This window comes from Mustelus asterias, chromosome 17 (genome assembly GCF_964213995.1).
Source record: "Mustelus asterias chromosome 17, sMusAst1.hap1.1, whole genome shotgun sequence".
Lineage (NCBI taxonomy): Eukaryota > Metazoa > Chordata > Chondrichthyes > Carcharhiniformes > Triakidae > Mustelus > Mustelus asterias.
Window position 1 is genome coordinate 52,027,797 of NC_135817.1, and position 12,351 is coordinate 52,040,147.

General features: G+C 41.6%; 1 protein-coding gene across 1 annotated transcript in view; it reads left to right on the plus strand.

The window, feature by feature from the left end:
• Positions 1-923: 923 nt before the first annotated feature.
• The window catches only part of mab21l3 (mab-21-like 3), a 46,222-nt gene continuing 34,794 nt past the window's right edge, over positions 924-12,351 (plus strand). The window contains exons 1-3 of the mRNA XM_078232010.1: positions 924-1,207; positions 1,783-1,940; positions 6,163-6,303. Coding sequence (XP_078088136.1) covers positions 1,893-1,940; positions 6,163-6,303 — 189 coding nt within the window. The 5' untranslated portion in view covers positions 924-1,207; positions 1,783-1,892. The remainder of the gene's footprint in view (positions 1,208-1,782; positions 1,941-6,162; positions 6,304-12,351) is intronic.

Genomic DNA, 12,351 nt, shown 5'->3' on the forward strand with positions numbered 1-12,351 from the left:
TACCAGGTTATATTGCACTAAGTAATACATAGATCAGCTTCTAAAAGAAAATTCTAGGGAAGAAATGTTCTTCGGAATTGGGTACATTCATAAACTTCAAACTTTGTATAACAAAGTTTACAGAGATGGGAAGTTGAAGACAAATATTTCACAGATAGCTTCAAGGTGCCGGAAAGCTGAATTTGAAGGAACCACGTCTGATGAATTGTTTTGCTAGTGTTTAATGGCGGGGAGTGAGAAAGTTTCTGAACACTGGACATCTGTGAAAGAGGGTACCTAGCTAAATGTTATGCTCTTCCCAGTGGCCAACAGGGCAGTTGTTACACTATAGACCAGGCAATGCAAGAGTTGCTCCAATGAGAGTCGATGACTTGTGGCACTGAGCATGGATTCCATGTATATGAATACACTTATTATTTAATGTAGTGGTCATTCCACCTCACCCGTCTCCCCTATGAAATTGTCATCAAAGATTAAATTAGAAATAACAATTATATATAACAACACTGTTGTATTGTTCAAAAACAGAAAATGCGAGAAAATCTCAGCAGGTCTGACAGCATCTGCGGAGAGAGAATAGAGTCAACGTTTAGAACCTGGATGACAGCTCTGAAGGTCATCCAGACTTGAAATGTTGGCTATATTCTCTCGCCACAGATGCTGCCAGACCTGCTGAGATTTTCCAGCATTTTCTGTTTTTGTTTCAGATTCCACCATCCGCAGTATTTTGCTTTTAACTGTTGTATTGGCGTATAGATACAAAGTTATTACCTGCAGTACTAATACTCAATAGAAGGGCCAGCCAAAACATTGTATAATAAGCCGTATATCCCTTAAGTGCCAATTCTTGTCCCCATATTTATTGGCTTGCTTATTTTAAATTTAAGTGCAGGACCTTAGGGCGTGAACCTAATTGCTATTTTGAATATTTAAAGAACATTCTTAGAATGCGGAAATGTTTAGGATTAATGGCTAATCGGGTTAATTCGTTAATTTCTAAATCCCAGTATTCGGGACGCTTGCCTGCTGCTTTTCTATCGACTGCGACTCTTTCCTGTGTGACTGTGCGGCGCTAGGACCTGGCGGAACTTGATGGACAAAACAAGTGAAACTCAAAAGCGATTCCTGTCCGGTAGCCTGGGAGTGTTTGCTATTTGTGGATGTCCAAGTGGCGGCAGGGAATTGGTTTCCAACTGCACGGTTTACGGTAAACCTACATTTGACGGATCCGTAGAACTAATGGGGGCAATTAAGCAGGAAAGGGCTGGCAGAGAGAAGTCCTGGTGATGAGCCAGAGAGAAGAAGGGCAAGGGGCTACAATAATACATCTAAGAGTGTTGGAACCGAAAAGAGTGGCATAGTAAGAAATGGAGAGTACCACTAACATTAGCAACTGAAAGAGAGAAATAGCAATGAACTAGTAGGAAATAGCAATGAACTGGAGGGAGCATAAAATGTGAAACCGAGAGAGAGGAAAGGGGTTAGGAAAGAGGCAGAGAAACAGTGAGAGCACACGCTAAAATAGAAGCGGCGAAGATTAAGAGACCTGAATCAGAGAACACAGAAAGAGCCAAGTCTAGAAAAAATCTGGGAGCATTTTTCTAAATGGACAATATATAGGAAAATATCCAAAAAGGGAGCAGGAAATAGTTATATAAACACCTAATAATTTCATAGGAACACCACAATGTTAACTGGGAAAACTTTTCATATATGTAGGAATGGGAGATTGCAATCAAATAAATTCAAGAAGTTATAATGGCTTGAGTTTTCTTTTCAAAGGAACAGTCAGCGAATGCACAGTTTCACGGGAGTTTAACCAGAAGATTAGAAGCGGGGTATATTGAATAGCAGGAGAAGCAGAGGGAGAGAAGTGAAGAACTCTGACAGAAATGGTTGAAATCACAGAAGAGGATCTGGATTTTTACCTGCTGAATCAGGTTGGTGGAGCTTTGTGTGAGACGGAATGCAGTGGGGAGAGTGAAGACCGTTCATGTTAAAGGGGAATATTTGTTTATAGAACTAAATTAATTTTGGCGTTTTTATTGTTAACAATGGATTTATGACTGGCAGTTTCACCCCCACACTTGGTTTCCATCCATTAGGAACTAAAAAAAATGTACTGATGTTTTGAATGCATCTTTGGTGGGGTTTCCTTCGATTCTCTTCCTTATGTGCTTTTTTAAATCACATTTCACTGTAAATTTACAGCCTTATAGTCAACTGAGATTTATCTTCAACAGTTTATATTATGGAGTGTTAGGTCCCAAAAAACGTCAAGAAGCGTAATCAGACCATAACTGACACCAAACTAAAAACAGGTACTCAAAAGTTTGGTCAAAGAGAAGCTAGAGAGAAAGGAAGGGATTCTGGGAAACACCAGAGGTAATGGTGTGGCTGCTGGGAGAGAATCTATTTAGAAAATTATTTTTGAACTGAACAGGTCAGATTGTTGTTTTCATCTGTGGAGAAGAGCTTGAGTAGAGATCTTCAATATAAGAGTCACCGAGAAATTCAGAAGAAACTTATTTACCGATAGAGCGGTGCCAATGTGGAATTTGTTAACTCAAGGAGTGGTTGAAACAAAGTAGTATAGAACATATTTAGAATACACATTAGGGAGAAGTGAATAGAGGGTTACACTGGTAGATTCAGATGAGGGAAGATGGGAGGAGGCTCTGATGGATCATAAACTCTGGCATGGGCTGGTTGACCCAGTTTCTCTTTCATATATCCTTTTGTAATTAGAAAAGGAGACAGCAGTTCCATTCAGTTGGACGCTGGGATAGAGGCATGGTGTGGACCCCAGAATTAATGATTGCAAACAGATTAAGAAGGGCTGATGCAGCATGGTCAGAGTGGCATTTGTGACTTTAATTCGGGCCAATTCAGTACTGTGATAGGAGTGAAAACCTGAAGTCACAGGAAAGATAGGCACTGATGAGCAATGTCTGAATACTGACTGTTTAGACTCATACATGCGTGAGGTACCAAAGAGCTACTAAACCCCTTGGAACTGTACTTCAGAGTACTCAAATGTCTTCAAAAATAAAAGTAAAGGGAGAAAGAAATTGCACATTAAATATTCTACCACATTTTCTCCAGCTTAATAATCATATTCTAGAATCCTACAGTGCAGAAGGAGACCATTGGTCCATTGAGTCTGCACCAACCACAATCCCACCCATGCCCTATCCCCATAACCCCATGCATTTACACTAGCTAGCCCCCTTGACACTAAGAGGCAATTTAGCATGGCCAATCCACCTAACCCGCTGTGGGAGGAAACTGGAGTACCTGGAGGAAATCCATGCAGACATAGGGAGAACGTGCAAACTCTGCACAGTCACCCAAACCGGGAATCGAACCTGGGTCCCTTGCGCTGTGAGGCAGCAGTGCTAACCATTGTGCCACCATGTCACCCTCTTGGAAATAAAACAAATTATCTTTTCAATTGTTTGACTTGCGCTCCACATTAATCCTTAATGATATGATTATCCCATTCACATTCTTGGGATCAAGGGCACCAGCTGCCTTGGCTCCACATCTGGAACTTGCTTCCTAAATCTTGCCAGCTTTGTCCCTGTCTGTCCACTTTTGACGATTTCCTCAAATTCTATCTCTTTGGTCACTTTTTTCCTATAACTCTCTACTACTCCCTTTTCACCTTTGAAATACCTTGGATTGTTCTACTGAGTTAACTGTGCAATAGATGTGATTGTAAAGTTGGGCCTTGGTGTAACATGCAGCATGTTGTCAGGGACAGAGGTTCAAATATTAGTCCAGGCTGACGTTGGCTGGATTACTGATTCGCACCATTTCTTGGTAGTTCAGAGCTTGAATATTGCTGAAAAGAGGGACATTTTGCTGAAGCTTTCATCTTGCTCTCATCAGGACAAGGGCAAGAATGCCAAATTTCAAACAACTTGCATTACAGGAGGGAAGGGTGCTGATTGGATGACAAGTTGACTCCAATTGGCCAAGGTGTGACCATTGCAAAGTATATGCTCCCCACGTTTCTGGGTAATGAAAAACTGAGTGCCAGACAAATCTTTGGGACTATTGGTGGGATTTTATGGCCTCACTTGTCCCGAAACAATCCCGCCTGAGATCAATGGACCTACCCATTGTCTGCCCTTTGCCCGCTCTGGTTCCCCTGGTGAGTGGAGTGATAACATTCCGTCCTCTCACACATGCTCTCTCTTCAAAATTAGTGATTTGTTGGGTGCCTTGCTGATGGAACTACCTCTACTGTTGTCACTCCCATTGGCTAACCAGGAAGTTCAGAGTAGCATTGGCATATACTGTGAAGATTACCACAAGGTGTGGAATGGGGGCTGCAAAGGATGATAAGAGAAATTAAGCTTTGGGTGTTATCTTTTTTTTTTCACACACTGCTAACTGAACGCAAGTAAGATCACATGAAATGTTAAATGGGAATTCTGCTGAAGTTCACTTAAGCTAAAATTGCTAATAACCCCTTTGTTATCTCCATTTATTTAATGTCATCGCAGTTCAATAGTTTTATTACTTGGAGCTTGCTTAATAGTGGATAATTGCAAATGAAATTAAAATACCCAAAATTATGGGGTAGTTTTTTGTCTTCAGTAATCCAGTGGATTAATGGAATAAAAATCAAGCGGGCAATTTGCTAAATTATTGCCTAGACGCTGTAGAAATTCCACCCCTTGTCAACAGTTGCCTGCTTGGCTTGAAGACTTGTGTGAGCTAACAGTTTTCAGCCTAATGTTGACAAAACCAAGGAAGTCTGGATCATGTTGTCCAGTGCTGGATAAGCTCAGTAGGTCTGGCAGCATCTGTGGAAAGAAAAACAATTAACGTTTTGGATCTACAAACCCATCTGCAGAAGGATCATTCGTGTAGACGAGTCATTCCTTTTTAAAAACATTTTGATGTGTTTTCCTGCATATGAAGAGTACTTTCAAAATGCAACCTATATGTTTATGAAATTAGCTTTATAAGAAATGATGAAAATGTTTATAATGTGACATTTAAGGAAGAGTTAGACAGATTTTTAATTGGTAATGGGTTGACAGGTTATGGGGAGAAGGCAGGAAAATGGGGATGAGGAGCATATCCGGCATGAGTGAATGGCAGGGTGGACTCAATGGTCCGAATGGCCTAATTCTGCTCCTGATTATAAATTATATCTTATAATTTGCTGCCAATGTCTGATTCACTGTTAACATGTAATCAAACTTTGACTTGAGGCCTTTAACCTGCTTTAAGGACAGTAATAAAAAGTTAAATTCAACTGTCAATAGTAACTTATTAATAGTATAAATGTTACTCAGTTAAACATGTCCTAGGTGCTAGGCTGCATTACAATCAAGCCGGTATAAGCATGCGGGATGGTGAAAATGTTAGTTTATCTCTGATTTTAAAAAAATAGTATCAGCACTTTTTGCAAACCGTCATTTTGAATTGAAAGCTGCTGTGTTTTTTTGCTTGGCATCCTTCCACATCAGAAAACGGGGGAGTTTTCTTATACACACCCATAGGTGGAAATATCAGTCCTTCCAAGAATGATTTTCTTCTTGCCTTTGTTGTTCTACTGCCAAACGGAAGTAAACTGGTGAAGCTTGCGCTGAGGTACGCTGGCCAGGGTAATACTGTGGATTTTCTTTCCCTTTTTGATTGTGGTGGAAAGGCCCCTTTATGGTATGGAGCTCAAGATTGCTTACAATTTGTTCAAAGATCCTACCCAGGTAATAATTTAGAGCATAGATAATTTTACACTATTGAGGTGGGGTTGGAGATGAGCCTATTGTTGGGGCAAGAATGCAAGAAGTTAAATGTGCATCTGACCTATGCTATATTTAATTGGGGATTGTTTATGTGAAAAGTTGAACATGTTCACAGTCACTCCCCTACTATCCTTCAAATTGAGTAAGTTTTGTGATTGTGCTTGTCTTGTACTGTAATAAACATGAAAGCAATGAGCCTGGTATCACCCAACACCAGGTTAAAAAATGACTATCTGATTAGTTTGAACTTGGGAAATGGGAGATGTGACAACAGTGCAGAGAGAATTGGCTGATGGGATCATATTCAATTGGTGTTCAGAGTAAGTGTACCAGTATATTCTAACCGTGTTATGCCCAAAAGACAGCTTGAATTCTCTTAAATTTATTTTGTCAGGTGGATCTGCGTCGCCGGCAAGTTTCAAAGACTGAAGAAGAAGTTTATGCCATTGTTCAGGAACTGACTTCAGCAATAGCAACAGAGGATAGTCGCTTTCAGCCCATTTCTCATTCTGGAATTAACAATGAGAACCTCAAGGTAATATCTAGATTAGCATCCCTGTTAACCTGTAAAGTTTAGTTTGCTAGCAGTTTGTCTAGAACTTGGATTCTAAGTCTTTTGTAGAAGGTTATTTCAGTAGCATGCTGAATCCCAGGGAAGTACAATCCTTGAACTTTGTGATTAGTTGTTTTGAAGGATAGTTATGGTATTAGAAGATTATTGTCTATCATGGTGATATTAGTGTGAAACATGGTAAGATGACCATTCAGCTAATTGATGTTAGAAACAATATTTAGTTTTGAAATAGGGATACAGTGGAATCATTAGCACATGCACCCTATGATGGTAGAATACGTCTCATTCCCCACTTGGCTACCAATTTTGAAGCTGAGGCCAGCCTATGACCTGAACAGGACTAACACCACTTTGTGAGGAGACTTTAGTAGATTTCGGACTGATTGTTCAGTGGCTTGACATAGGGAAGCACTTCATTGTGGAGCAAGTGGGGGGAAAAAAACAGGATTGGTCTTTGCGCTATCATTGACTGTGGAGAAGGAATAGGTTTTGCCTGTACCACTGAAGAAAAATGGTTGTTAAAAGGTAATTTTCTGGGACAGAAATCATGATCAGAATCAGAATGGATTGGTTTAAATGGACAATGAAATGTGGATGTTCTTCTATATTTTGTATCTCCATACAGCACTGAAATAGTCCAGCACAGATGTTTTTAACTGGGAAAGGTTGTGCAAGAGGTTGTTTTGTGATGTTGCAAATCCCTCCTGTGGCCAACTATTTAAAAAGTCCTGCCACACACTAAAATGGCGATTCCCTTTTTGCCGTCCGTGGTGAACTCCAATTATGATGTTTTTCTGCTTTTTTTTTCTTTTTATATTCTTAATCATCTGTGGGCAGGATTTTCCCTGCTGACAGGTTTAAATAGGGATCAGAAACACGCACTGAGTAGGAAACAGTCACTTAATGTGCTTTTCCCTGCAGCTGCCAGAGGGAAGGTTCTCCATCCAATTTAAGGTTTGTGGGTGAGCTCTCTAAGTTAGAGGGCCTTCCAGCTTGAAAGGGCCTTCACCCCTTGACATTCAATGGAATTGCCATCACTGAATTCCCCACTATCAACATCATGGGGTTACTATTGATCAGAATCTGGGCTGGACTAGCCAGCGTAATTACGCTGGCTACCAAGAGCAGGTCAGGGGCTTGGAATTCTGTGACATGTAACTCACCTTCTGACTCCCCAAAGTCTATCCATCATCCACAAGGCACAAGTCAGGAGTGTAATAGAATACTATTGACTTCCCTAGATGAGTGCAGCTCCAACAACACTTGAAGGTCGACACCACCATCCAGGACCAAGCAGCTTGTTTGATTTGTACCCCTTCCATAAACATTCAATCCCACCACCACCGCTGTACAGTGGCAGCAGTGTGTGCCATCTACAATATGTACTGCAGGAACTCACCAGGCATCCCTAGACAGCATGTTCCACACCCACCATCAGCTCAACAAGAAGCCCATTCAATTTCATGCATCCCCACTCCCCACCTGCCTGAAAACAGTGTGGGCCAGGGAGTGTGAAATTCAGGCCAAAGGATACACTGTATCATCGAACCCCTGCAGTGCAGAAGGAGACCATTCAGCCCATTGAGTCCACACCAACCCTCTGACAGAACATTTCATCCAGGCCCACCCCCTCCCCTATCACTGCAACCCCACGTATTTAACTGATTAATCCCCCTAACATATACATCTTGGAATGCTAAGGGACAATTTACCGTGGCCAGTCCACCTAAGACCTGTGGGGTCTTTTTCCCCACAAAGAGCATCCTGCCTACTCCACCCACATGTCTCCTTGAGCTGTGTGGAGGGGAATTGGAGGGCAAGAAGGAAATAACTTATTTTTCAAATGAGCCTTAGACTAAAGAGGTGTGTCTCTGGGATGTAGTGTATGATTTTGCTGCACTGTGCCAAGTAACACATGGTCCAATGCTGTATCATTGCACCAGTTGGAGGAGGATTCGAAGAAAGGGGGGTGCATTCGGTAACCTTTTTCATTGGTTTCAGCCAGAATTTCTTTGCTAATGCAAATGAACTTTGTCACTTCAACTTGCAATGGCGTTATCAAGTTCTGCAGAAGGAAGTCCTGGAGAACTTTTGCAAAAGACTGAATAAGTAACAGTCTGTCTGCATTGTTGAATTTCACGAGTGCAAATCTGATTTACCCATCAAATATTTTTTTTAATGCTAAGTGAATCCTTTGCTCTGAACTTGAGCAAGGTTTATAAAACTTGGCATTTCGCCAAAAGCAAAATAATGGCATATCTTCCCATTAATAATAGGGGCAATTCTCCTGGCCCGCTGTGGTGCTTTTGCAATGCAGCAGGCCGAGAGACACAGTTTCTGGAGCCGTTAGCTCCGCCAGGATTCAAGTCTTTGGGAGGGAAATCGGTGATCAGGACTGAGCATCAGTGGGGGGGAGGGGCAGATGGGGGCTGCTGGCCACGGCGGGGGTGGGGGGGAGTTTGTTCTGGAGGCCAGCGATGAAGGGGTTCTGTGCATGCGCAGTGGCCCGCTCAGCACTATGCTGCCAGCCTCTCCAGCGGGAATAGCCTCCACCTCCTGAGTTTTCACATGAGTCAGGCTAGTGCTCTCTGCAGTTCAGAGTGTGGGAGATTCATTTTGAAATGCGTACTGAAAAAAAAAACCAGCCAGATTTACTCCAGTTCTTGCGTGAATTCGACACTTAGAATTTTTTCGAAAGAATTGCCCCCAATATCTAAAAGAATGGGAATAAATGAAAAGTAAGCCGACATGATTCTGTGATGTAGTCCCTGAGTGTTGAGGCTAACATCTGGAAAAGGGCTCTAAATAACTATCAAAGGTTGAGAATATTTCCACCTTGCTCTGAATTGATCTAATTTCCTTAATTTTGTTCCTGAAAAGATGACAAATATATGAAGGGTTAAACTGAAAGTCAATTCATTGTAGAATCATGGGGGTTTGGGGTGGGTTGATTTGATTTATTATTGTCACATGCACCAAGATACAGTGAAAAGTATTGTTTTGTGTGCTATCCATACAAATCATACTAAACATGGCTCGCAAAGAGTCACCACGCTCCAGCACCATCTTGAAACATAGATATGGTCAATCCACAGTGAGATCAGTACCACATCCCCATTCTCTCTGCTGTGTGGGGACTGGCTGCAAGTATTTTAGGGGCTTGTGTGGAGGTCAGCGTTTTTCAAATGAAGAAACATGACCAACAGGGGAAAGTTTTGAAATGAACTAAAAAAAAAAGGCAGCAACTTCTACAATGCCCTGCATTATAATCTTGGTCAACTGCCCACAGGAGTTTGATAGAGCAAGAAGGTAAGTTGACACCAGCTATCTCTTTCTACCCGTGGCGCTGGTTCCACACGTGGTTCTATAAGATTCCTGGACCATTTCAACGTAATGAACGTTGAAGCAGCATACAGAAAATGATGAAGCAGAAAAATATCTGCTGCTCCATCAATCTGTTCCTTCCTGTTGAGATGTCGAATATAACACTATGTACGCTCCCTGCCCCACCCATGGCCATGTGATAATCTTGGAGAGGCTTAAAACTAAATCAAAACACTGGTGAGTTTGGGGAGCATAGAGAATTCTTCTCCAATCCTGTGTGATTGAAATTAGTCCAGGAGACCCTGGCACGACTCATATCACTGAGTTAATGATAGCACCCAAGGAAATGCAGAGTTTAAGGAACGAGGCGACTTCATTGAGTGAGCCAAGAAATGGTTCTTCAACAAGGAAGAGAATTACATCTTTCCTTTCGATTATTAGAAGACTGAGTGTTAAAAGTTAGAGATCCATTCTACTGCAGTCATTAAATGCATTGAACTGAAGAGTTCAGAATACTTTGGCTGATCATTGCCCAGCAGTGAATTGTCATTAACGTGCCTTGGAATGTCCGAAGGTGGTAAGAGTAAAAGTTCACCAAAGCGGAAGGTTAAAGAAACAATGAAAATGACAGAAGTAAGAAAGCTGGCAGAGTATGGTATAAAATAATTACAGTAAGAGTTTTAACAACACCAGGTTAAAGTCCAACAGGGCTATTTGGTAGCAAATGCCATTAGCTTTCGGAGCGCTGCTCCTTCGTCAGATGGAGTGGATATCTGCTCTCAAACAGGGCAAAATAACAGCTATGCCCTGTTTGAGAGCAGATATCCACTCCATCTGATGAAGGAGCAGCGCTCCGAAAGCTAATGGCATTTGCTACCAAATAGACCTGTTGGACTTTAACCTAGTGTTGTTAAAACTCTTACTGTGTTTACCCAAGTCCAATGCCGGCATCTCCACATCATAAAATAATTAGTGGGGGGAGGGGAACAAGGCAACAGAAAAGGGGGGGGAAATGAATCATTTCATAAAGAAATGTAAAGTTGAAAGAAATAAATGATAAACTGAATAAAGAAAACATTGAAGACATAATTGGCAGCAAAAGAAGAAAGTAATGTTTTAAATGGAGTGAATTCTGTAGGTTAATGTTAATCAAGTCTATAAAATACAAACTATAAATATTGTGAACTGAGATTGAGTTAATTTTATTCTCATTTAGATTTTGGAAACTGTTGCATGACTTATGCCATTTAAAAGAATTTGAGTTAGCGTGGAACCTGCCACAACGAAACTTCCAGCAAACGATGGAGCTGGTGTGATATTTCCATTTGTTACTTGTTTTCCCTCCCCCCGGGCTGATTTGTACCACTGACACCTCAACACGTTCCAGCAAAATAATTATTTTCAAGCATGATAGAAGCAATAGGTTTCTAGCTAATTATCACTCAAAGTACTTGGACTCAAGATTAACTCTTCACAGCTGAATGCATTTGATGCCTATAATAGCACTGACTTCTATTCCCTTTCTCTTGACACAATTTGGGTCTGAAATGTAGTAAATTCTTGAATAGGTCAAAAATCACTGTATCCCATTCCTGCTTCTTGTCTGGTTTGCCAGCACAATTATTTGGACCTTTGAATAAATGGCCTAGGTGCACATCTCTTTCAAACGGGAACCTACTTATAAATGGCTATTCTGGTGTACCAATGAGAATCACTGCAAACTGATCCACAAAACAGCTCTTATTATTCTTAAATCTTTCAGCTCACATGAAGCCCACATTCTCCCACAATTGTCTACCCCCTTCACTCTTTAGATATACCTTCTGGCTTGGTTTCCCGGTTTCCGTCTCTGATACACTTCTTGCAGCTGGCTGGCAGTAACCCAGTAAGGCTCAGTCCTCCAAAATGGTTTGGGCTTCAAGGCAAGGATTTTGAGAGAGGGTATGCGAGCGGTCTTCCCATCTTACATCCTTCCAAGTAAAAATCGACCCTGATTTATTCTGTTTAATTTTGTACCTTTTTCAATTTGTTTCCCTCCTTGCTTTTTTTGTTATTCATTCATGTGCATCGCTGGCTGGCCAGCATTTGATGCCCTTGTTCAGCGGGCAGTTGAGAGTCAACCATATTGCTGTGGCTCTGGAGTCTCATGTAGGCCAGACCAGGTAAGAATGGCAGATTTCCTTCCTAAAGGACATTAGTGAACCAGATGGGTTTTTTTCGACAATGGTTTCATGGTCAACAGTAGATTCTTAATTCCAGATAATTTTTTTCTTGAATTCAAATTCCAGCATTTGCCTTGGTGGGATTTGAACTCCAGAACACTGGCTGAGTTTCTGGATTAATCATCGAGCGATAATACCACTATAGGCCATTGCCTCCCCTTCTTGGGCTTATCCTATCTTTCTGCAAGCCTAGACAGCAATGTCTGATAGCATGTGGATCTGTAGTATGGCCTTAAACCTATGTGTTGTTGCAGGACTGCAGAATTCTGGTCTGTATACCACTTCCCACTCGTCCCCATGGACACAGCCTGTTTACTCTGGTGGGACCGTAATGTGCTGCCCGGTGGGAGGGTCTGGAAAATCCTGGCCATAAAGGTCACTGGAGAGAAATGGCCAGCCCAGGAGCACTGAGACAATTGTATTGCCTCTACCTCTGTCCTAGCTGAGGTCAGTCAAATGTCAA